The sequence below is a fragment of the Terrapene carolina genome, unplaced genomic scaffold (genome assembly GCF_002925995.2).
Source record: "Terrapene carolina triunguis isolate 2854851 unplaced genomic scaffold, T_m_triunguis-2.0 Scaffold131, whole genome shotgun sequence".
NCBI classification, from domain to species: Eukaryota; Metazoa; Chordata; order Testudines; family Emydidae; genus Terrapene; species Terrapene triunguis.
The window spans coordinates 11,353,467-11,380,416 of NW_020664482.1; the positions used below are offsets into that span (position 1 = coordinate 11,353,467).

Genomic DNA, 26,950 nt, shown 5'->3' on the forward strand with positions numbered 1-26,950 from the left:
TCTTGGAGAGGAGACATTTGCTTTTGATAGCTAAGTTGCACTTCAAACAGAATTATGCATTCTTCTGTTTTCACAAATAGCTACTGTAATAACACGCTTAGGTCTTTTGTTACCCTAAACTGATTTCATATCATTGCTTGGGTTTTTTGCAGTATTAAAATGTATCATTTCAAAATTCTAGCAAAATAGTTCATTTAATTTATCAGCAACAGAGGAAATTCCACCTTGTGAACATCTGCAGATCTCTTAATTTAAAGCTCATACACGGACAACGTCAGACTTCACTCATTTAGATACTGGAACAAAGTATGCTTATCAGCAGTGTTCTGCTTTCTAGACACACACACACACACACACACACACACACTTTTTCACAAAGCCTTTACTGAGATATTTTGGAAGGTGCTTTGCTAGAAATATCACCCATACTGTTCATGCCCCATACTTTACACATAGCTTCACGCAGGGCTTGATTCTGCAAGGTTCTAGCAAACTGCTCCCAATCCAGCAAAGCACTTCAGTACGTGCTTAACTTTAATCACGTGGTAGTTCCATTGGCTGCAGGATTGAGCCCCTGGCTGGGAAGTTTAAAAAAGAGAAAAGGGGCTAAAAATTATAGGATAATATATACAATAAGGGAAGCAAAGGAGCTTTGGCTCCATGACAAGCTGACACGATACAAACAATCAGTAGGATACACATATAAAGAATCCATTTTGTGGGCAAAAGCCTTTTTGAATTAGCAAAAAGAACTGAAGCACTATCTAAAGTAAGTCACTGACTACATGGTCATGCATTATCCATCAAATCTGAACTAATTAGGTAAAGAGACAAAGTGGTAGAGGGTAATATCTTTTGTTAGGTCCACTTCGGTTGGTGAAATAGACAAGATTTTGAGCTACACACAGCTCTTTTTCAAGTCTGGAAGAGCTCTGTGTAGCTCGAAAGCGTGTCTCTCTAACAGAAGTAGACCCAATAAAAGACATTACCTCACCCATGTTGTGTCTCTAATATTCTGGGACCAACACATTTACAACAACACTGCAAATAACTAACTAAAGATCTTTAAGTACAGTGAGTGGCAAAGGATGTCACATTGCTTGTTCGTTGGCAACAGGAATCTAGAGACCTGTGCTCGGGTTTAAATTATAGAGGAAAAAAGTTTGTGAATCTGAACTAGTTTTGCAAACCTAAAATCAGTCTCAGAGATTCACCAAATCTCATATGCCACAATCTCATTCATCCCTAGTTGGAAGGCAAGGACATGACAGCGAGAGAAAGTAGATGGGTTACATGCCGTTGCAGAAAGTGGGCCAAACTGGCTGTGTGGAAGGATCTCACTATTCTCCTCTCCTTCATCAAATCCACTTTGATTTGGAGTAGAAGTAATGGAGAGAAAACCTGTACTCTACGGAGAGGTGGTAGCCAATCAGGCTTCATTGCGATATACAGTGCCTGGGAAGATACACACCTTTGGCCAGAATTGGGTTAAAGTTTATCCAAAAGACCAATCAATTCCCTTCCTCTGAGTTACCTGCACATCACAAAATGTAACTGTAACAATCTTAAGTGAGTACCTCTTTGCTTGTACTGCTTGGCGGAGGCTGTGATGCTGGACTCGAGCTCTTTGGAAGCTCTTTCTTTTTTTGCTTGTGGTCGTGCTGAAGAGACAGCAGTTGGGTTTGATCTTTGGGAAGAGTCCGATGTAACTTCTTATTGTGTTGCACTTCTTCCACCTTTTTCTAAAAACGAGCCAATGTTAATATTTTCATTTTTTAAACATTCCTATTGGGATTCTTAAAGGGGTTCGCGTGAGCTGAATTTCAGTAGGAGTCGGGTCCCCAACTCTCTTAGGTCCCCTTTGAAAATGGCTAGAATCCTGGCTCTTGCGAAGTCTGATATAAACCAAAACTTCCTGCATTTGCATTTAAAAGAAGTATAACCTAAAACAATAACGAAAAAGCTCCCCGCCAGCTCCAAAGTGTTCGCTTAATATTTTTCATTGGTGCCTTTCTAATACTCTTATGACTTTTCCAAAAGCCAGTGGCTTTATTGAACGTTATAGTTTTGAAGGGTTCCAAGTTTCCAATTCAATATAAGCAATTCACCTGTTAAAACACAGTGAAAACACTGGCCAAAATGCTAGACTTGGCATCTGTTACATGATCGAGGGGGTGAAAATATTTCCATTTCAGCTTCATTTCGTGAGGGAGAAAGTGGGGTTGGTTATATTCATAAGGAAAATAAAGGAGCTGGGGATTTACATTAAAGATGGGCTGATGTTTGTGGGAAGCATATAGGATAACTATATTTTCAATCAGGTCAAAAGTAATTGACTGGGATTATTTTAATTGTATACCATACATCATATAGTTTCTTGGGTAAACAAGTTCACAAACTTATTCAGAAAGTGTGTGTGTGTGTGTGTGTGTGTGTGTGTGTGTGTGTTGCGGGGGTGGGGTGGGTTCCTGGCCCTTCTTTTCCAGGAGGACAAGATGAAATAGGAGACAGAAAACATATGCCCCAAGCCCATCTCATGTACATTGTGCTCAGAGGGATCAGATGGATCTGCATGGTATTCCATTTCCATCTTTTGATTGTTTTATGTAATCATCATTTTCTATTTTACTTTCAAGGAACAGAAGAAATATCCCAGATCTGATGCTTTCTGGCAGTATCCTATTGTATGTATTAAGACTTTCAAATTTTCTGACTTTACTGGGAAATATAAGCCAATCTAAATCAACAGGAAATGCATATAAAGAAAGGGCCAGACTTGCACTGCTCACACAGAAGCCGGAAAGCTGCCATGGTGGGGCAGGTACATCCTTTTATGTAGATAGGTCCCCAGATGTATGCCAGATTTGGCATACACCACCCTCTCTTGGCCTTCCCCAGCATGAAAGATAAGTGGGAGCTGGGGATAGGAGGGTGCTGTGCTCCAGTCATCCCAGGTGTGATGGTGTACCCCATAAGGCTTTATGGGAATATGCTTATGAATGTATATATGATATAACTGGAATATGTTTTATGCTACATATGCCATGTAACATATCTCTGTAAAGGTTATGATCTACTGAATCTAATAATCCTATTTGTATGCATGTATCATTTTTGTATTCAAAGTTATGAATATTGGCTGGGCACTGGCTTGATTTTTAAGTAGCCTTTGTAAAGCATTTGGTCAGCTTCTTGAGAAAGGAATGTGCAAATTAAGTGCCCAATCAAGAAGCACTTGAGGGACAATGGATCTTGGGAGGCTCCAATCCACATAAGACATCTACATGAGGACCTTCAAGGGAGCAGGTAAGCAATGGCTGCTGCCTGTAAAAACTGAGTCATGCATGGACATGTGACTTGCCCATGTGACTCCAAAACTCCATCTTGGAGCTGGACTTTGCATAGGGGAGAGGAGGGGGTCTCCACCCAGAGGAGAAAGTCTATTTAAACCCCTGGGAGACCCCTCCATTTGGTCTTCAGCTGGTTAAAGAGAGAGCCTCTCCACCCCCAAGGATACCTGAAGGAGACTGGAACAAAGGACAGTAACTACAGGGGGTGTGAGTGATTGCTGGACCCAGACTAGTTTGTAAAAGGAAGCTTACTGGAACTGGTGAGGTTTTATCTGTATTCAGTTTTCTTAGACATAGACTGGCGTGTTCTATTTTATTTTACTTGGTAATTCACTTTGTTCTGTCTGTCACTATTTGGAACCACTTAAATCCTACTTTCTGTATTTAATAAAATCACTTTTTACTTATTAATTAACCCAAGTATGTATTAATACCTGGGGGGAAGGGGCAGCAAACAGCTGTGCATATCTCTCTCAGTGTTTTAGAAGGCGAACAATTTATGAGTTTACCTTGTATAAGCTTTATACAGGGTAAAACGGATTTATTTGGGGTTTGGACCCCATTGGGAGTTGGGCATCTGAGTGTTAAAGACAGGAACATTTCTCAAGTTGCTTTCAGCTAAGTCTGCAGCTTTGGGGCACGTGGTTCAGACCCTGGGTCTGTGTTGGAGCAGACTGGCGTGTCTGGCTCAACAAGACAGGGTGCTGGAGTCCCAGGCTGGCTGGGAAAGCAGGGGCAGAAGTAGTCTTGGCACATCAGTTGGCAGTTCCCAAGGGGGTTTCTGTGATCCAACCCGTCACACCAGATAAATGCACAGCCTCTACTGGGCTGTTTTTAGTAATTTTCGACATGCACCGTGGTAGAGTAGGCCTTAAGGCATGAGCTGGAGGAGAGGAGGGTTGTGGTTTTACAGACCAGTTCAGTAAGGAAGTTCTACAAGTAAGGAACAGCATGGAAATAACTGCAAAACTTAGGGAGAAGAGATCTGGCATTGCTGGAGGAATGGAGAGGACTCAACACTATACAAGTAGAGAGGGGCAGAGTTGCCAGGGGCTGTTAAGGTGAGGAAAAGAACCAGTTAGTAAATGAAAAAAGCCCCTCGATATGGTCCCTGACCTATAGGAACGAGACTCCATTAATGAACTTAGACTTCAGCCACAGAAACAAGGAGCCATGAATTGCATTGGTAAGTCCTAGAGTGATACCTGCTTCCTTTCCGATTTCCTCTGTCCGTCCACTTTGCACATGTCCTCGTCAGCAATTCTCCTGTCACCTTCACACGTCTCATCTCTCCGCTGAACTGCCTTAATTTCTGGCCATCTCTGCTCACATTCTTGCTGCTTCCGGAGCTCTTCTTCTCTCTTCTGATGCTGAATAAGTGCCAGGGAATAACATGGTTCATTTTAAATTTTACTTCTTTGCTTCAAGATGATTAGTTATGCAATTAGCTATACGCTTTTTATTCATAATTATGAGACAATTCCAAAACAGAAGGCCCAAAAACTCTATTCCTGGAGTATAATCAGTGGTGGAGGTGGGGGAAACACTTGTTATGTAGTCTAATATGACCCAACAGAAGTTGGTGGTTGTGTTTACTATTAAAATAACTATAAAGCTTCTGGGATTATATCCTGGCCACACTGCAGTCAATGGGAGTTTTGTCAATGGCAGTTTTGCCATTAATAGTAATGGTACCAGGATTTAACCATTGCTGTCTGGTCAACAAGCCCCAATCGTAGAATTCCTTATTTCAGCACATGGCATTTTGATAGGGAAGAATTATCTGGAGTGCTTAGATATTGTTGGAGCAGGCTGGTGTTTCAAAAGCATCAGCTTACCTGTCCTATAATGGCTTCAGAAGCCAAGAAAAGACATGACTCTGATTTAGCAACTGCAATGCAGCACCATGAAAGCAGAGGGCAATCCTATCTCAGGTACCAGCGTAGTTTGGACTCACAAGTATAGACTTGAACTTGGACTATGCACAAGAGCAAGGGAATAAGAATTCCACCTCTGTTTTGCCTACCCATTCCTGGGGTCCAACCACACTGAAGTAAGTGGGGTTACACATCAACTGCCCAGAGCACATGGGCAGAGAGTTAGCAGGAAGTGGGTAGAACCTTTAAAAAAACTGATTAATCTCAGCGGTCAGAAACCACAAATTTCTACCAGGGTTAAAGATTCCAAACCAGCCGGTGATGAGAATTTAACACGGCTTCTTTTTCTTTCAAAACCTATTCTTGAAATTGGCATATTTTCATTTGTCACTGATTGATATATGTGGATTACAAATACGAGCCATTTCCTACATCCTCCAGCCTCTTCCTCCGCTCTTTTTCTTGCTCGATTCGTTTCTGCCGATCTGCCTGCAGTTGCTTTTTGTATTTCTCCTGGTCCTTTAGCTGCTGCTGCTGGAGCTGCTGCTGTCGATGAGGGTCAGACCGATTTTTGTTCTCCTGCTGCAGCCTCAGAAATTCACGACGGAGCGTTGATTCACCAGGGAGATTAACTATGGAACTGAAACAAAAGGGAAGTTTCTTTAAGACTCACCATAACATTAAAGCTGCAGAACAAGTAGAACACGTCGCTGGGAAATGGCTTGCTGCCTGTGCTAACAAATGTAAATGTTCCAATAAATCTCCACAGAATCATTCTCTGTAGGCTGGCCATGCTTCAGTATTTACTGTACTACACTACAAAATCCAGACTGAAGCTGATTATCTGCTTCTTTGTTTGAGACATTCCCTCCTTGTTGCTTGGTAATTATGAGAACAACATTTTACAGACACCTTACGCTCAACATTTAGATGCAACAGCTACAAACCAGTTATTGCTAACTGGGTACCACAGAGCATTAGGGGGTTAGAATATGGTAAGAAAACCCATGTAGCTGAGGAGAGATGCCTTTGATGAAAATGCCTTGGTTAGTCCAATATTACACACAGCTAATAAAATTAACCTTGGTTCTCCTTCATCTTCATCCAGTTCATCATCTTCTTCCTCACTTCCAGTATACTCATACTCTGTTTCGTCTATAAAAAAAAAAAAAACCCAGATAAGGAGTATATTACCTCCTGATACTAACCTAAGTAATGGTTCCACAGAATCACAGCAAATTACTTTAGGGTCCGATTCAGAACCCACTGAAGCCAATGACAGGCTTGTTTTGACTTCAATGGACTTTGGATCAGGGCCCTTTATGTATCAGATTTTAAGAGTCTTAAAAGTGTAATGGAAGAAGGAAAAGAAAGACATCTTCAGCTAGTCATTAATGGAACTCCTTATGGAAGCAGTAGATCATTCAGATGATTACGGATGGGTTACCAAGTTTTTCAACGTTAGGTCACCCCATTCAAACCCAGCTCAGGTGATCTGGGAAAGTCAATATGAGTTGGGAAACTAACTCCTTTAGAGCCCTTTGAAAACCGAAGTCTAAAAGGTTGTTCCCATTGAGTGGTCTACATTAAATGGGTTTCATCGATCTAGTCTACTTTTCAGTAAGCAGGTGTCCACATTGGAACCAATTAGAAGAAGCCAAAAAATGGTGGCAATATCTTCAGAAGGGTGCCTCAGAACAGGATTGGAGGGAGGATGTTAGGAAGCTTGCACTGCCATTGCCTGCCATGCTATGCCTGTTTTGTGGATGAACAGAGACCTTAAGTCAATCCAGCCCTAAATTCATATGAAAATTAATAAAAATAATTATATACAAAAGAGAAACACCTTGTTAACTGGTTAATTTGAGCTTTAGTACAAACAGCTCATAAAGAAGCAAAGTTGTAACTCTGAAGTTCTTTCCAGCTTTTATCATGAAGGCAGTTCTTTGAAGTTTTAATTTCATCCCAACACGATCAGCATCTTTATTTCCAGCTGGGCACAATGTGAAAGTGGGTCTCTGCAACCTTTTTTTTAAAAGTCACTGAAGTGTATAATGAATAGTAACATTGCTCACCGTCAGGTGAGCTTTGACTATAAGTAGGAATTCCCCCCACAATGTAGTTTTCTAGCATTTATGTAATTATTACCATTAGCTTTTTCACAAGTGGCAAATGTGTAACCTTTTAATAAGTTGTTTTCCTACTCATGTTTGCTACTGCTCAAAATGCTTTGAGATCCTCAGATGACAGGTGCTATAGAATGTAGTATTATTATTTCAGTAAGTAAATTATACCTTGCAGCAGTAGCTTCATTTCAGATACAAAAAATCTCATTGTGCCAAACCAATACTTAGACTTTATATAGCACTTTTAATCTTCATTACACTTTACAAACAGGCTCTAATATTCAACTAATCTTCACAATGCCCTTGTAAGGTGTAAAATATACAGATAGAGAAAGAGAGGCGGAGATGTTGAGTGGCCACTAGACCACTAGACTCTCTCTCTCTATGCTGCATGGCTGATATCATGCAACATATGGTCATTTATTCAAAATCAATCATTTAGTTCAAAACAGATTCTTTTCTAAATTTTGCTTTGGAGAACAAAGTTAGAGTTACAAACTCAGATGCTTGGTTTTGGACAAATCAGTAGGTTGGAAGCCCAGGTCGGAGTAAAACAAGGATATGGATTTATTGATCTCTTCTGTGTGATTTAGTCCCTTGGGGCCCAGATTTTCAAAAGAGCTCAGCTCCTGCAGCTCTTGTAGAGACATTTACATCCTGATTTTCAATGCACTTAATGCACTGAGCTCCTTTGAAAATCCGGACATTTATCTAGGTGATTTCATGGGAGCTGATTTCTGTTGAAAATCTGGGCCCAGCTGAGTGCTGAACGCTTCTTAAAATTCCAGCCTTGGGTCTGATCCTGCAATCAGCTCCATGCAGACACACGCTGTGGGTGAAATCCTGCCACCACTGAGGTCACTTGCAACTTGCAAGACTCTCATTGTCTTCAATGGGACCAGAATTTCACCGTGTCTGCATAGAGCTCCACCTTCCGTAAGGCTCTGGGCAGGATGAGGGCCTATGTTTGCATTATTTTTAACCTGACCTTTCTCTCCCTTTTTCTTCCTGGTCCTGTCCAGGTGGTCTTTCAGCATGATGCGCACTTGCCGTTCATTCTGCATGTCTCGGATAAAGGAATGCTTAAGCAAAGTTTCAGTGGATGGACGATGCAAGTAATTTTTAACTAGGCAACTTTCAACAAAATTAAGAAATTTCTTGGACCTGGGGGAAAAACAACAACAAACAAACAAACAAAATCAGATGAAAATAAAATTTTGCTTAAATTTACAAAGCACCTTTCACCCTGCAGGATCCCAAGACGCTGTATTTACAAAGTTTGCTTTGGCTAGCGCTAAAGCACAGCCTCCTCTGGGGTGGAATACAGCAGGAGTTTCATCAGTATATCACACCACTACCTGAAAGTTTAGGACACAGAGCAAGGAAGAATTCTAGGACAAATTCTGCTCTCTGTGACATTCCGGTGAATTTACACCAATGTAACCGAGGGCAGAATTTCACCTCCTGTATCCAGTTGAAATAGTAGGGGAAATTTAAGGAGGCAGTAATTACCTAAATTGGATTTTGACTATAATAATAAGACTATCACCACTTCTCTTACAAAAAGTCCATAATGACCATACATATCAAAGACCACAATTTTATGTCTCATCTGAAAGACAAACACAATTCTCCCTAAATTCATGCTAGGGAATGTGTTCATTACTTATGTATCTGAATACAGTGCCACCTTCTGGCCCACCAACACTACTGCCTGCAGCACCCTGGGTTTTCCTTGGAGGTCTCCTGATAAATACTGATCAAAGCAACCCCACGTAAGCCATGTCTACATTGAAATTTCAGCCACCAGTGCAAGTCCCTAGCGTAGAAAAGGCACAGTTTACTCCAAGGCAGTGCAATTTGTACCAGGGCAGCTTAGCTGGGTTTCAAATTGGGGTAATCTGCCCCAGTGCAGATCATGCTTCTCAAATATGAATTGTGTTTATACTTGGAGCTCACATCAGTAGCAGAGGGGATTCTATCAGTAAGTAGCCAAGACCTCATTTGTAAGATTTGATAAGATCACAGTCTCTGATCAAAAACCCACAGAAGCCTGAGGCTGCTAAAATATATTTTAAAAATATCTTTACCATTTTCTGGATTTCAGTTTTGGGGGAGGGTTTCGTGGAATGAGAAAGAGAGCTCTCATGGGATGCATATCGCACAGGGCTGCAAAGGAAAACACAAGCTATTAAAGAGTACGCGAAAGCAGTGCCAGGTTTCCCCTGGCCTTTGACCCCTTTGACATACCCAGGGTGCATAATAGCTCCTTCTGATATGAGAAGAAGCAGCCCTTTAACATTCCTCCTGTTGTAAAGGATCGGATGGAAGTGTCCTTCACAGGAGTTCAGAGGAGGAAAAGCTTTGCAGCACAGGAGGGTTCTGAGTGGGCCGGACTGTACATTGCGATAGCTGAGATGTAAGGATTCAGTAAAAGGAAGGACTCCATCGAAATAATTAATGCAGCCCTTGAGACTTTTAAGGCTTTATATCTCTGTTCAAAACAAAGGCCAAAGAATGCTTGACTGGATTATAAAACAAGCACATTTTCATAGCGATGAAAGGACATTTGCACCTAAATGTGAAAGTCAAACTCTGGATCAGAATGTTTATCTATTTTAATATGCCTGGTTTACAGTTGAGATAAACAATAAGCTAGTTGTTAACAAACCTCTTCGCTCTATAGCATGCGGCATAAGGGAAAAAGAAGGAAGAGAGAAAGCTGGCATGGGAACTGGTACATTGCTCTGTTGGAGCTGGGCATATGGCTAAGAACCTGTTTTGCCTACACTGACTGTATTTAAGGACTCTGTGCCCACTTATTACACCAATCGGTGCTTTCTAAACAGATTCCATCGCTGGGTTTGGTACGCTGGTTTTTTCTCTATACACCCACTCCTGGTTTTGTTGTAGAAAGTCAACGCTGAAAACAGCACTAAAAAGTAAATCCTGTCCTATCCCAGAAAGTCCACCCCGTACATTTCACTGAACATTCCCAATGTGTCACGTTTGCTGGGTGTGGAGTGGAAATGTTGGCGGAGGGTTGCCCCTCCAAAATGCTACTGCAGGCTGAATGACACGGATGGGGACTATCAGGCCCGATCATCTCAGGGACGTAGGTGTAAATCAGAAGTAACTCTATGGCTACATCTACTCTACACATTGGAGGTGCGATTCCTCTGTTCGTGGACACATTCTTTCAGAGCTAGGGGGAGCATAAATAGCAGGGGATGGGCGGCAGCAGCAGAAGCATGGCTTAGCCGTGCCGCGTACAAACCTGCCTGAAACGGGTGAGTACACAGTTGGCATGGCTCAGCCATACCTCAGCTGCTGCTAACCGTGCTACTGCAGTTGCACTGCTATTGATACTCATTCTAGCTTGATGAGAGCTAGTGCAAGTGCGTGTATATGAGCGGGAGAATGACAACCCTGGCTCGGAATGTAGATGTAGCCTATTAAAGGCAATGGAACCCCACTAGCGTAGAACAGGTGTGAGAGAAGCATCAGGCTCTATTGTCTCATTGTTTCCTGGTGTTCTGACATCTGTCTGTCTGTATCTACCTAGTGTCTCTTGTCTAATACTTGGATCGTAAGCTCTTTGGGGGCAGGGACTGTTCTGTGTCTGTACAGTGCCTAACACAACGGCGTTCTGGTCTATGCCTGGGGCTCCTAGGTGCTACCTCAATAGAAATAATAAATACACTATCGCACCATCCCTAAAATTTGCCTACTAGCATTAGCCCGTGTGAAAATACAATAAATAAATACAACTGAAATGAGGAAATATGGTGTGAAGTAAGAACATTTGTTACAGAAAAAACATCCTCTAAGACTCAAGCCTCAAGACTAAGCTCTAGCTAGACTGGAGGGTGATTTGTGAAAATGCTTTAGAACTCAGTCTGGCTGACTTGTATCTTGACTGGTTGATAAACCCAGCCCAGGTGCTCTCTAGCATAGGCCAGGTCCTAGACTATAAATAGGATCCCCTCCAGCCGGTTCAGCAATTGCCAAACACCCCTATTGTGTCTTCACACCATTATGCTGCAGAACATCCCACATGCCTTGTGCTCCTAGGCACAAACCTACACTATTGCACAAGGGTAATAGTCTACAACAATGCTAGATAATCAGGACCCTGCATCTAAATTACATTCTACAATTGTGTCTTATATCAGGAGTATCTGACTTTGGTAGATAATATTGAAAGAAAATTTATGCCAGAAGCCTGTTGACAGAATTGTGGTGCCATGTGGCTGTAGGAGAGTGTCTGGAGGAGCAAGAAAATTGCAGGAGGGAGGAGTTCATGGAAGCAAATCAGAATTGTGATTGACTTGTGGCTGTAGTATTTTTGCTGTTCTGGGGCGGGGAGTCTCACTCCACAGATCTCCAAAATTGCTTTGAGGGGGGAATAGATGTAATCATTGTGACACGCAGGAGTGAGCAAGGCACTTACCCCACACCAAAATTCTATTCTCTAGGGGGCCCCATTCTCCATTACACTGCACCTCGGACAGCCACTTACACCAGTGCAAAGCGGGAGTGAAACGCTCCCATTCAGATCTGAGCGTGTTTCGCTTCAGTAGCATTTTCACTTTGCATGACTGCATGGGCTGCAGCGCAATGGAGAACTGGGAAGGCCAAAGAGGTGGATTAGCCCACCCACTGGTGCACCGTGAAGGTGAATAGCTCTTTCTTGACACTGGCCCCTAATCCAACCTCCTGGAGGAATCCTCCATCTGGAATGACAGGGTGAAGACTCGTGCCACAACAGGAAGGGGGACCATTTTCAAGGGATGCTTTTCTCTGTAGAAGCCCCAGAACTAAAACTGTCCCACATTTACACTGAAGCTTTAATCGCTCTTGCTCATCTATATCCACATATAACGATCAATGAAGTGACACTACTAACCTCAGCTCTAGAAGGCAACATATGGCTTCCCTATCTTCCCAAAGGCAGGCAAGGAGTGAAGAAACAGAAGGAGAGAATCAAAAGAAAAAAAGGGTGAGCAAAGGAGCAGAGATAGGAAAAGAGTCAAATAACTAATTATTTGAAAAGAGGCAGTCAGAGCTGAACCCGGTATACACACCCTACACGAGCAGGAGATAAGCTAACCTAGCAGGACAGAACGTGTCTATGAAATTTAGGCTAACTATTTAACAAAGAACTATACCCAGTCACTTACGAGGAGCTCCTTCTGCCATTTCTATAGCTGTGATTCCCAGAGACCACAAGTCACTCTGTAGGAAAAGAAACCGTGAATGACGTAACTTGTAGTATGTAGGGTTAAAAAAACCATAATGCTTGCCTAGAGTTCCATGGAAGGGTCTTTTCTTGTGAGCGACATCCATTTTGCTCCCTCCCGTTCCCAGCTGAGCCTGTAGGAAATGTGCTAATGGACCGCTTTCCATTTCCCACACAACTTGGAACAGCTGATTCATCCTTGAAATAACCATCCCCGAAATACAGACCTTTCATCTTTAAAACAAAAGTTCCAGAATATAGAAGGGCCCATGTGAAGTCATGGCCCAGATTCTCTCCTCTGTTACAGAGGAGGTGCACAGGTGAGACCCCACTGGGCCAAATACTGCTCTCACTCCACTGCTTTCCTATACTGGTTGAAGGGAGATGGCAGTCAGGCCCATGGAAGGTATTTCAATCCATGGACAAGTTACCAGCCAGTGGGAAGAAAAGCAGAACTATGTATTCAGATTTACATAGAAATATAAACTTAGTTCAGTTAGGTAAGCCTGGAGTTTCCTCTATGAATATTACATGGCATCATAAACCCAAGTGGCCAGATTCTGATCACAAAGGTGTAAATCAGGAGTAATGCTATTGACTTTAAGGACGTAACCAGGCTTCCACTTGCTTAGTGGTGTGCAACACTTCTCTCTTTTTGTGGACATATGCACCTAGGCAGATACATTTATCCAAATAAATTTATGGGAGATCTCTATGATTATTATGTAAAAGATAAGGACACCCTGAAGTCTCATAGCGCTTTGTTACGCAGAAAATGAGACAAAATACCGGCAGAAGAAAAATCCTTGGAGACTTGGAGCAAAAGTCCTTAATGGACAGCTACTCATGCCCGACCTGGCCCTAAGACGACACCTTCACAATGTATTCAGTGCCAAGCCAACCCACAGAGCTTTACAAGGCTGGAAACAGCTTGCATTGCAGACTGTGGGCCTGATCCTGAGGAGGACACTGGATTTCAGTGGGAGCTGAAGAGGGTTCAGGCTCAGGTCCTGTGTCATTTAACTAATGACTGAAAGCAAGAAAAGATAGATCTTTCAGAAAAAGTGCTAAACGAATGGCCACCCACTGTAGTACAGTAAGGGTATGTCTTCACTACCTGCCGGATCGGCGGGCAGCGATCGATCCAGCGGGGATCGATTTATCGCGTCTAGTGTAGACGCGATAAATCGACCCCCAAGCACTCTCCCGTCGACTCCTGTACTCCATCTCCGCAAGAGGCGCAGGTGGAGTCGATGGGGGAGCAACAGCAGTCGACTCACCTTGGTGAAGACACCACGGTAAGTCGATCTAAGTATGTCGACTTCAGCCACGTTATTCACGTAGCTGAATTTGTGTAACTTAAATCGATCTCCCCCCCCAGTGTAGACTAGGGCTTAGACTCTGGTGATGATGGGACATGCACGCAAGCTTCAGATAACCTTGGGCTGATGCTTAGGGGTGTACAGAGAAACCAGGCTAGTGAGCTAGGAAGCAGAGGCGTAGCGAGCGCCCTCCGTACCCTCCGACCGGAGGGGGCCCCGCAAGGAAGGGGGCTCCTAAAAGTGGCAAAATAAATACCGCATTCCAGTTTCTGCATTGTAAGGGGCCCCACCCGGACATATGTTCGGAGGGGGCCACCGTTCGGAGGGGGCCACGTTCTTTGTTGCTACGGCCCTGCTAGGAAGGGCTGTATTTTTTGGTGGGATGTTTTTTTATTTTTTAAAAGCAGGACCCGTGAGAAGTCATGGGCATAGCAGGACAGCTTCCTGCTTTTCACTCACCATATCAGCAATGTTTATAAATACTTGCCCTAGTCCACGCTTCTGAATAACAATGCTGTCTCTGAATCAGCACTTTGGAAACCCCCGGCTGATCAGCGTTGGACTGCAGTCTGGGGAATCTGGCTGGAGCTAGGGCAATGTGGGCATAAGTTATTCAACACAGGGAAACCACACAAACTGGGGATACCCTTCAGTCATCACTAGAAAATGTGCTAAATAGGAATAGAATTGGGGGTACAGATGGGAGCTAACGTATAAACTTCTTGAGTCTTTGGCATAAGGTTTATATAGTATGAAAAAGGCAATGAATAAGTCTTTGGACCTGATTCTCTCTTATGTTAAGATGCCTTTAAATGGGTGAAAGGCCATTTTTCAACAGTGGCAAAGCAGTGTAAATCAGAATCATGCCCTTTGACTCAGTAGAAAACAAGAGGTACTAATATGAGCTCTGAATATGCCACAGCTGGAATAACAGATGTAATTTTGATGATCCTTGTGTTACCCAGTTGTTATAAGGACAAGATACACAAAAGAAGTCAACCAGCCCAACACAAGGACTTGGAGCGAAGAGTCATTCAGAAAGCATTCTTTGGAAATTGTCCTATGTGGTGTGTGCAGATATGTAAATGATGACAGTGGTGCAAGCAATTCAACCAGGGGCTGACAAACAGTATCATGTGCCTCTTTAGAGCCAAATCAGCATATTATAATAGTAAGGGGGACAGCCAGAGAATTTTCTGATAGCCATTATATGGTATCCAAATTACAGTGTGCCCAGATGGCCTCAGAAGAATAACAAATACTCTATTTCTTTGGTGTCAGTGAGGAGGATATTTGGTTCATGGTTGTACAGTGACATTAATGAGTTGAGAGAGTATCTCACCAAGAAAACAGTCCGGATATAGTCATAAGGACAAGACCCATATATTCATTCAGACTTTTTCTCCCAAGAGCATGATTGTGGGGAATGGTTAGTGATCTTTTCTAGAGTGAGGAGTCTTTTGTTGTTCTAAGCTAATAATTATACATGTGATATTATTGTAAAATTACTCCGGGGACTGTGCAATAAGCATAAGGGAAAATAATTTGCTACCACAGAGGAAAGAAGCCATGTGAACGATACACTGCTTCCTAATCACCCTTTTTAGGCCTTTTCACCCTAGCCATCTCCAGATATTGTGTCTTGATTTCAGAGAATGAAATGTACGAAAGTATCGCTTATTCTAAACATCTTTGTATTTCATTTTGTACGTTAACGGTTCACAAAGAAAATAAATTCATATTGAAACTCCTCTTTTTTTTTTTTTTTTTTTTTGGTCACAAACCGCATATTAAAAATACAACTCTTTGCATGATTGTGGTTTTAAGGGAAGGTGACGCCTTTTTTCAATGCTTTCGGTTAACTACTTGAAAAGGATGTCAATAGCAAAAACTTGTTTACTTTACTATTGATTCTAAATTCCTAACAACACTCACTCTGTAATCATATGTTGAGTCTTGGTTCTCCTCGCAAGCTATGACCTCGGGCGCCATCCAATAGGGAGTTCCGATGAATGTATTTCTTCTCCCAATCGTCCTATCCAGTTGAGCGCTTACCCCAAAATCCACTGCAGAGTTAAGCAAGCGTAAAGTAACGAGCCAAGTGCTGAATTCATAGGACAAAATGTCTGATACGTTATTGCCTCTGCTTGGAAAGCAAACTCTAGGGTTGCAATGTATAGCAGATTTGAGCTCCTATAATACAGGGTTTCCAATGGAGCCTTCTCCAGAGATGCTGGGAATTAGCCACTTTCTGCTATTTATATCAGACAGTCCAAAAGGAAAATTTAAAATTAACATGATCCATGCTAAGTTTGGCAGAATGGGTACTGTAGGGATGTACTCCCATGATAATAATAATACCTAACTCTTACATAGTGCTTTTCATTGGTCTCAAAGTGCTTTATAATAGGACACTATGGAATATAATATATACTTGGATTAAGCACTATTTTGAGGGTGTGGGGGGGGTTAAGATTTTCAAATGGTATTTTAATCTAAAACGAAAACCTACAAATAAGTGTTCAGGTATGACTGGGAGATTTCTAGTATTACTGCTGGTGGTTAAAGTTGAATAGGGTCAGCACATTAGTGAGGAAATGGATGCTTTGTTCTGAATGGTTTCACAGACCTTTTTTTGCTGCACTCCTATCTCAGAATATGCTCGAGGAGTGCACTATTTTATCCATCTGTTAAGTGCATTAAGAGGAGTAAGTTATGCTGTGCTCTTTTAGGCTAATGGGCGGTGGCATCTCAACATGATTTTTAAGTTGTATTGTCAAACATAATTACTCAGATAATAAATAGGACCCACATTCAGTAACTATGTGTTTGTATTAATGAAAAAAACACCTCTGCACAATATCAGATCAATTGGGAAAAGGGTATACATAAAGTTGAGTGTTACTCATAGAGTAGCTACAGTAGTATCCAATTAGTGTAAGCAATAGAGGAAAAAGAGATTAGGAAGGGTACAACCCTATTATTACCCATGGCACCAATGAGCGGATTTTCATGCTTGACTCCAATGAAGCAAATTATTTGCATGCAACTTCTGGTACATCTATTGATAAACAGACCTCATAGAACCACACTGCAACATGAAATTATTGTAGCACTAAATTGTGTAAGCTTATCTAATAATGGGTGGGTGTCTATTCTTTGAAGCATCATGCATTCTGTATTTTGGATGTGAAATGTTAGTCTTTTATATAAAGCCCATTAACAAGGTTGAATGACATTGGATCTCTGAAGTCTGAGTTTTCCAGCTCCTTGGCTTCTAGACATGGTTGAGCTAAATTTCTCTGGAACTATTTTAGTTTTACTTTTGTACTTTATAGAAATGTTTCAGTACTGTCTACTCACATAAAATACAGAGTACTTGCTTTATTTTTTTAATAGGTGAAAGACATCAGTTATGTTGTTAGCAGCAAAACAAGGCAGCAAACAAAACAAAACAAAACAAAACAAAAAGGCCTTGCTAATTTCAAGAAGTGCAGCAGGAGCATTTGCCAAATGGAAAAAAGACTCTGTGAAATCCTGCCTCCCCTGAAGTCAGTGGCAAAACTCCCACTGACTTCAGCAGAGGTAGGATTTCACCACATAGATCAGATCTCCACCAGGCGTCAGAGCTACGCTGCTTTACATTTACTGAGGATCTCACCCAGTATCGACACAGAATAATTTTTATCTTATTTTTGAACTCCTGAAACAATGAAACAGAGAAAACAAAAGAAAAATCCTACATGAGAAAAGCACCGTTCTTGATACGCTCTCTTTAAAAATGGCCTGATATTCCCTGTGATGTCCTTTCAAAAAACCAAACTCCTAACTGTTCACATTGGCTTTTGAGCTATTGACACTGTTTTCTTTCACAGAGCTAAACGTTGTCTATAGTCTGCACACTGCGACATACCCCTTGGAACTGGAAATGAGAGGGCTCGCAAATACTCTTGGGTGGAAACTCTTGGTACATAACTACTTTTTCATGCTGACCTTTAGACAGGGTGAAGTATATGTCATGGCCTCAGCACTGACTATCAGTTTCATTAAAATCTCCTAACCCACTTCTAGCAGAAAAACGGGTTAGTGGAATTTATTGCTCAAAACTGATTTTTCTAAACTGTTTTGGCCAAAGAAGAGCTCTGTGTAAGCTCAAAAGCTTGCCTCTCTCACCAACAGAAGCTGGTCCAGTAGCAGATATTACCTCAGTCAACTTGTCTGGGCAGAAAGGACACTACAAGGATAATTTTCTACATTCTGAATTTGGTACTTATGCATAATGTAGTGTTGCTGTGGGCTATTAAACAGGTTCTGAGTTTGACTCTATTGGGATGGTTGTATTTCAGATGAGGAGAGCAATTCCCATGCACAGAGCCTATAAAGACCTTTGGGATCCTTCTGTATGAAAGGCACCATATAAATGTAAGTCTTTACAACTATATTTAATATATTTTTCACTCTTGGGTTATTAGATATCCTTTTCAGGTTAACATGGAAACCTCAGCATATCTTTAACTAACGGGTTTCTAGAAAAAATTGAGAGAAACTTACCTAGTTTTACTTCTGCATTTTCTGTTAAGAGAACGTTCTGTCCTTTAATATCTCGGTGGATAACGTGATTAAAATGAAGATGTGCCAAACCCTGCAAGAAAATCACATGGTTCTAGCTTTTTTCTATCCATTTCATAGCTTTGGAATTTTTGTCCCATGAAGTTCTTTTGCTTTGTTCTGGCTATATTAATGGAGAAAAGGGACTAAAATTTACTAATCTAAAATTCTTTAGCTGCGATTGGCAGCGACACGTTCATTGACACTGTTTTAGCAGTGAGAGAAGAAAGCAACAATGGGTTTGATTTTCTTCTCGCTCCCACAGGTCTGACAGCAGAAGACCATCTCTGATGACAAGTAAGAGGAGAAAGAGGCCCCAAAATTGCACGCAGTAATTTCAGAATCAGAGGGATGCCCATTTACAGTATGTGTTAAAGGCACACTAAAGAGGAAACGGGGGTGTGAATAGCAAAGTGTTTGCACAGCGCGCAGAGTGCTGTGTATGGAGTAGGCAGAGAACAAAAGACTGGTCGCAATGGATTAAATCCTGTATCGAGAGCCAGATTCCCGCAGACTTCCATCACTGGTGATCACATCTCCATCCGAGACTATTTTAGTTTCAAAACATTAGTTAAACGAGGCTAGAAATAATGGAATACTGTATATTGAACTGATGCAGACGAGAAGCAAAAGACCCACCAAAAACATTTGCCCTCTCTAATATGAGTGACTAGAAACACAGCCAGCTTCTGACAAAATCCAATGTTCGTCCACAATTTCCTTGCCCCACATGCCGACAGGTCACCATCCACACGTGCTCTTCGTCAGTTTTCACAGGGAGATGGGCGTAGCCCTTCCCTTTTGTCCTACACTAACGTGTATTTATCATCTTAAGTTGCAGTATTTAAATTAAAAGGGGGCTTGTAAAGCCAAATTTTCTAATGGGGATGCCATGGCGGTGCAAGTAAAACGGCACACGTGTCCACAAAAATTAACCCGCCTTTGCACTTGAACAGTGAGTAACCGCATACCTGCACGTCTCACAGTCAGCTACCCATTTGCCAGGGACAGATGGGAGGTTTTTACGCCTCCATTGAAAATGTGGCCTTTCATGTCTCTACATGGAGGCAGAATGCAGACCGTGGTGGGCCCTTGTAATGATAGCAAGCTGAGGTCCCCAACAACAAAATTTCCAGGTGATCAGGGGAGCTACTCCATTTGTGGGAAAGAGTAATTCCCAGCAAGAGAACAGATGCCCCCAGTGACTCATGGATTTGGTATCTATTCAAATCAGCAGTCCAGTCCCAAATCCAAGTGGGCTATCTGATGTTCTATCAGACAGACCACCCATCTCTGTCCCTACACAAATAAAAGACTTTAGACCTTTGAAGCCTTAATGCACTATTTTAACATATGTCATTTGAATGGCAGTTCCCATAATACGTGTTTATCTCACTGTTATTTAAAAATGGGTAAAACTCCATGGTGATGATGGTAGATCAATATCTCGCTAATGGGCTTGGATCTTTTCAGCCTGCCTTACTATGTAACCCTTGCTACCAGGCTTGTCTGTGTTTCACAAAAAACAATGAGAAATTGGTTTGGTTTCTGTACTATCCAGGAGAAATAAGTAGCAAAGAATGAAGGTTGGGCCCAGGAAGTAACTTGGGACATCCTCTTTTATTGACAATAAAGCAGCCCTGGTGCTTGTAGTTATTACAGGAAACTCTTCACATTGTCAAGTGGCAACGAGCGAACTCTGTTAGCAAGACTCACCCTGAGAACCTCTCTGCAGATATACGCAATCCAGTCCTCCTTGAAACAGTTACCTTTTGTCTTCTTTACCAAATCTGTTACAGAGCCAGCTCCACAATATTCCATCACCAACTGCAGAGAGGCAAACACAGTATATATCCTTAACACAACCCCCATTTAAACACACTATGGAAGTTCTGGTCTTACACGGTTAGGCTTAACTATAAACGGATGGTGCTACCTCCAAGGATTGCAAGTGGAGTAAATTTTCATTTCACTTTGCTGCTGGTGTAAAACAATCCAGCAATGCCTCTCACTTATTACAGTTCTGTGGGCACGTCTTTCTTTACTAGAGCAAATTGCGGGGTGGGGGAGAATTTTGAGAACATTCAGAAAATGTTTTTATTTCACATTTTTCAGAAAGAACTGATTTTGAAAAAATGATCACAAATATTTTTACTGAATTTTTTGGTGTTTATTTTTCCTTCCTCTCCCATTTTTTGCTGTTTCCATTTTGCCACCGGAAAAAGAGGGAGGAAAAAAAACAAACAAGAAAAAGACATGCAAAGGGGGGAAAGACCTAAAAGGAACAAATGAAATCAAAACCAGGAAAACTGAAAACATGGATTTTCAATTTACATTTTCATAGGGGGAAAAAAAAGGAATTCTGTGTTTTGGAAAAAGATGATTTATCTACAAAACTATTTTGTGTTTTGACTACCTAGGAGTCTTACAGGTACCATGTCACCATAAAATGTACCAAGTCCCACTTGTGCTCCTTCTCCAATTCACTTCTCAATCATAAGTGGGGCAGATAGGCAGGCAGAAAGTCTCTCTCTTGCAAAGTGGTCCTCAAAGCAAAATCTGGATCATTGAGTTAGACTCAGGGCTAAGCACACTGGCGCTCCCAATGAAGATTTGCTCTCCCAGGGAAATCAGATGAACACAGATGGAATTCAACCCTTACCCAGAGCTGATCATCCTGGCCTGCAGGGCTCTGCTTTACAAATGCTCCATAATACGTCGCAATATTCCGGTGATGAGAATATTTCTTTAACATATTTATTTCCAGTTTGATTTCTTCCTCCTCATTCTGTAGCAAGAGCAGAACACGGTAAAGATGGTAACGTATTCATCATTGCATTGTTCTCATAACCCTCTGTTCTTTGAAATCAAGGGATAGGCCCTCCTACAATCACAGGAGCAAGCTCTTCATTCTTCTGTTTAAGACTGACACACCAGGGATTGAACCTGGCACCTAAATCACGAGCTGTTACAGCTTGAGCTCAACAGCCGTACCTATCTAATTGCGGCTGTAATAGACCCATATCCTGTGTGGACTGAGAATAGGGACCTGTAACTCACTCCTCAGTGGGTTACATATAAAGTCATTTAGTCATGGAGAAATTAACCAGATTTAAGCGAAATAAAATATCACTACTAACATTTCATATTTAAATAGGGCTTTACACATTTTAAAGCATAGTACATACATACATACATCAACTAATCCATCCTCCTGATACCCCCAAGGAATTGATTATCCTCCTCGTACTGCTGCTGGGGAAATTGAAACCAAGAGAGGGGAAGTGACTTGCCAAAGGCCACAAAGCAATTCAGAGGCCAAGCCAGGATTAGAACTCTGTTCTTTTCTCCTCATCTTAGGGTTGGTCTAGCAGAGTGTAGAGTTGCCTACAGAAAACTGGACAACAGTCAGGCATCTGGAGTGCAGAAACCACTGCCTATCATGCTGAGGATTATTGTATCCATGTGCTCCCCTGTTTGCCTGTCGTATCTACCTGTTCTCTCTTGTCTTATACTTAGTTTATAAACTCTTTGGGGCAGAGGCCATCTCTTGTTCTGTGTTTGCACAGCGCCTAGCACAATGGGGTTCTGATCTCTGGCTGGGACTTCGGAGTGCTACCGCAACATAAATAAATAACAACACTATAATGAATTAGAAATAATGTCACTGGTAGCATCTAGTGGCATCCTCCATGAGATTATCCTTCTTTGAGAACAGAAATCTCTGGTCCAATGGAGAATCCAGGCTCCTTTATAACTAGCCAGCTGGGATGTTTCTGTCTCTGATTGGCAGTGTTCTTCATGGACTCAGCTGTCTGTATTAGCATCCTCAAGAGATGGTACGTGGTTCCAAGTGAAGTGCGTGTGGATTTAGCTGCCTGCTTTGCCATTACTGGAACACTGCAGCTACATGTGCACTGTGGTAAGGAGCTGTCTGCCTGCATTGGCTAAAAGGAACCAAATAAGCCTGATAATTAGTTTACCTTTTGTTGCAAAATATCCTGGCACTTAGTAGCTGATGAAAAAGAAGGTCCCTTGGAAGAGAAAAATGGCTGGCACTTGCAGGACATTTTTCTGCCCTTTCCCACAATTTTCCAGTAGCCTTGCCATTAAAGCATTCCATTAACTGTCAGCACGAATGTTTCACAAAAACAGTGACACTGTCCTATACCAGCTGTATGGTGGGGAGGGGTGAGACACATGGAGGAGTGATAAGCTGGAGCCAAAACCCCCCAAGAAGTCCTAGAAGTGGGTCATCTCCTAGTATAAAACACCAAAAAACCATTCCCAATAGACACACGGTGGCCATGTGGTTACCCAATGACATTAATCCAGAAGAGAAATTTTGCCAGACCATAAATACAGAAAAAATAATGGTCTTAAGCTTGAGGAAACTAGAAGTGTAAAATGGCTCCACTCAAAGCAAAATCAACTTTGAAGTATTAAAACAGCCGCTCTGCTGACCACATGGCTCTCAAGTTGCATACAGTACCCCAACTACTTCATCTATCTTACATCTGCAATGAAGAGGAAGAGGAAAGGGAGAACTCTGAACTCTGGGTTTGATTGTGCCCTACGTGCTATCCAGCGTAATTAAAGAAGGTGAAGAGGAGCTGGGCATAGCTGGGACAGCCACCAAGAGAATTCTAGATGACTCAAGCCGAATTCCTCACAGCAGCTCTCAGCCAGCACACACTAGAGCATCTGCTGCACAACCCTGGAAGGTCATATTTCGCTCTCCATGCCTGGCCACCATCTTGAGCCATGTGGCATTAGGGGAGGGAGGTTTCCGCAATCAACTGGGAGTGAGAAACTGGCCAACTCTCTTGGCTAATGGGAGACGGTCCTGCCCCTCTCTACCCATTACAAGTTCCTTCCTAGCATTCATAAGGATTCTAGAAGGGAGCAGAACCTTTGCTTCCCTGTGGATTCTAGTCAGCACCGACATAGGGATGGAAATGGGTGGGTGGGGAGGGAAGTCAGAGGATAAAGCCAGCCTGACCTTTCAAATGATCCATTCAAATACATACATATAGCAAAAAGCATTTTCAATGCCTGAATTAATAATCCTGGGCAAAGATGGGGCCGGGAAGGAATCTGCCCCCAGGTCAGACTGGCAGAGACTTTGGGGCTTTTATCACCTTCCTCTGCAGCATGGGGTGCAAATCACTTGCCAGGATCATCTGGGCATATATCTCACATAATTCCCTGCCCTTGCAGGAGAGTTGGGCATTGGTGCACCTCAGCCCATGCTGTTCTCTGCCAATGGCACACAACAGTTTAGTCTCCGGGGGGGAGAGGGGGGCTGGGGAGCGGGGGAGGAGAGGGGCTGGAATACTTTGGTCTCATTCTGGTGGTGGGTTTTGGGGTGAGGGTGGATGGGTGGTGTTTAATGGCCTGGGATAGATTAGATTATCTGGTGGTCCCTTCTGGCCTTAAACTCTATGACCTTCTCTCCCCTCAGGGACTTGATCATTTACGGCCTCAGCCTGTGGAATTCCCCAGCTAGATGGGTTTCCCAGAATGCCCCAGTGACTAGCTCTTCTCTTTGTGCTGGCTCTTCTCTTTGAGCTGGTGCATTCCTGCCTCTTTTTCGTTTCTGTCTCTTTCCTTCAGAACTTTTATGGTGTCCCGGTTTGTTTGCTGGTTGCTGTATTTAAGCAAGCCCAGTTTTGTTTTAAAAAGTGTATTAAATGTTTTCTGCAGGGTCAGAAAGACACACAGGTATGTGGTTATAACTGAAGATGGGCAGAATAAATTGTATGCTCACCCATACCCCAGCTACTCCAGTTATAGACTTTTGTGGGGTGATGAAACCCCCACACGCCCTTCTTCTCCCTAGATCTGGGGCTTAGGAGATTTGAGTTCTGCCACAGACTTCCTGGGAGCCACTGGGCAAAGTCATTGTCTCTCTCTTTTCCCATCTGTAAAATGGACATATTAATCCTTCCCTACCTAACTGGGGCATTGAGAATGTACATAAATGTATGTTTGTGAAGTGCACTAGTGTAATGGAGGCCATATATGTAAGTAGGTACATGTTTTTCCTATAACCAGCTAGTACGACCCCTAGATTCATCTCTTGCCCTTATTAGCTTCCCAGAATCGTTGCAATCACCCTCCTTGCCATTCTTGATTTTCCTTCACCCCCACACTACCTTCAGATGTCCTTAGGCCAGACTCCAGTATCTCTGATGATGCTCAGATACTGTGCTATGCTGCTCAGATGTTCTAGTGTTGAGAAAACGGGCTTCTCTGTTGAGACTCAGCCACTGGGGAAACACGCCTTGCCATCTAAACTATTCTGCCCCTACAGAGACAGAGGTGCGAATTGCACAATGGGCAGGTCTTCAAAAGGTAAAAAAGACAGAAACGGGGGTGTCTCAGTTTGGGAGCTGAGATACTGCGTGAAGCTGGTTACTGGAAAGTGGTAGGAGGTGTCAGTGGAAGATCAGAGGATGAGAGAGGGTAGATGGTCCTGGGCATAGTGTGCTGGTCTGGGAGTTGGGAGACCTAATTAAAATGGGGACAATAGCACTTCCATCCTTCACAGGGGTGTTGTGAGGATAAATATATGAAAGACCGTGAGATGTTGAGATACGATAGCAAAAGGGGTGATATAAGGCCCTTCAGTAGATGGGGGTCATGGAGAAGGAGGGGGAAGTAGCCTCAGTGGTTGGATACATCCATACGCTCATGATTCCAATCCTAATCTTCTCCTTGTTAACACTACGATGGGCCACATTTCCAAAGGGCCTTGAAATCTGCTTGTAAATGTTGCTGGCAAAGGAATAAAAGTCGCTCTCGGGTGTGCAGGCGCCACTGCTGTTTCCCCACACAAACCGAGTTATTTCTGGGCACAGATGTTTGCATGCACAAAATTACAGGCTCATGTTCAAAGGCTATTTTTGAAAATGTGGCCCTATCTGGTAGGTAGCAGCAGCACACACCTCCAACCTCAAGAGGAAACAAGATGAGGCTGATACTCACACTGCCAGGAGACTCCCTTACGACTGTTATGGCACCGATATTAGTTTTTCATTTAAATAAATAGCACTTAGATAACTGGAAAGACTGAAAGCAAGAGATTCACAGGGACAGCCTGCTGCTCCCTTGGTAGACACAGCTCCACAGGGAGAGTAATTCAGCAAGAATCTGATCTCTTTGCAAACACTTTGTTTGCTAGGTGTGATCAGCTAACAGGAAGCAGCGCCTGTGTAAAGAGGCACAGAAGCACACATTACCCTCCGCTCTCATGTAGTCATTTAAAGCTCCCACGCCCCTCCCTGCAATATGACACTACAGCACTTCCTGACAGATGTCCAGATGATCCCACCCTGACCACAGCATCCTGCTGCGATCATAAGAAAGCGGCTCCAAATCTCGCAGCGCATGCTAGAGAGAGAACAGATTTACTCAGCTCTAAAGCTGCCACAGTCCTCAGAATTGAACAAGCAACGGCTGTAACCTAAAGACAAGAACGACGGAGGCTTCTCCAGGAGGGCTAGGAAGCTCTTCGTTTCACATCACTTTATTATGAATGTGCCCCGTTGTCTATTACAAGTCGACCGCCCCGTGAATGTGCCCTCAGATGTGGTGCATATTCATCACATTATCGGGGATGCATTTTGATATTTTTCAAGACTTTACTTAATATGTTTCAAACCACTTTTTCAAGCCCAAAGGAATAGAAAATAACGTAATCCCAGCTAGACCATAATGTTGTGCGAGAAACACTGAACCTTTAGCAGGCAACCCATTTTATTACATTGAATTCTTGGAGAATGAAAGTAGTTCAATCTAAAATACTTCTATGGCCCCCTAATCCTGTAGTATATGAGCAGCTCACTTAATCTCACAACATCCCTGTGAGGTAGGGAAGAACTATTATCCCCCTTTTAAAGATGGAAAATCAAGACCCAGAGAGACTAAGGCCTACATCAGTGGTTCTCTAACTTCTGCACTGGTGACCCCTTTCACATAGCAAGCCTCTGAGTGCGGCCCCCCTTACAAATTAAAAACACATTTTATAACACCATTATAAATGCTGGAGGCAAAGCAGGGTTTGGGTGGAGGCTGACAGCTCATGACCCCACCCCCCCCATGTAATAACTTCACAACCCCCTGAGGGGTCCTGACCCCCCAGTTTGAGAACCTCTGGCCTAGATCCTTAAGGGTATTTAACTCCTATTGAAATCAAAGGGAGTTAGACACCTCAATACCTTTGAGGATCTGGGCAAAAATGACATGTCCAATGTCACACAGGAAGCCTGTGGCAGAGCAGACTTGATCTCCCAAGCACCAGGCTGTCACCCTAATCCCCTGGAAACTTTTCAGCTGTGAAATGGCAGACTGACATCAATCAAACTTCTGCCTGCAGTCCTACTGCAACAAGCTATGAACTCATAAGCGCTCTTATACTAAG

General features: G+C 42.6%; 1 protein-coding gene across 1 annotated transcript in view; it reads right to left on the minus strand.

The window, feature by feature from the left end:
* NRK (Nik related kinase) overlaps positions 1-26,950 on the minus strand; it is a 122,797-nt gene that overhangs the window by 48,663 nt on the left and 47,184 nt on the right. The window contains exons 4-14 of the mRNA XM_026652996.2: positions 21,188-21,313; positions 20,242-20,352; positions 18,469-18,559; positions 15,853-15,983; positions 12,537-12,591; positions 9,444-9,522; positions 8,342-8,517; positions 6,310-6,382; positions 5,660-5,867; positions 4,556-4,720; positions 1,578-1,742 (exon numbers count right to left, since the gene is read on the minus strand). Of these exons, the coding sequence (XP_026508781.1) occupies positions 1,578-1,742; positions 4,556-4,720; positions 5,660-5,867; positions 6,310-6,382; positions 8,342-8,517; positions 9,444-9,522; positions 12,537-12,591; positions 15,853-15,983; positions 18,469-18,559; positions 20,242-20,352; positions 21,188-21,313 (1,380 nt within the window). The remainder of the gene's footprint in view (positions 1-1,577; positions 1,743-4,555; positions 4,721-5,659; positions 5,868-6,309; positions 6,383-8,341; positions 8,518-9,443; positions 9,523-12,536; positions 12,592-15,852; positions 15,984-18,468; positions 18,560-20,241; positions 20,353-21,187; positions 21,314-26,950) is intronic.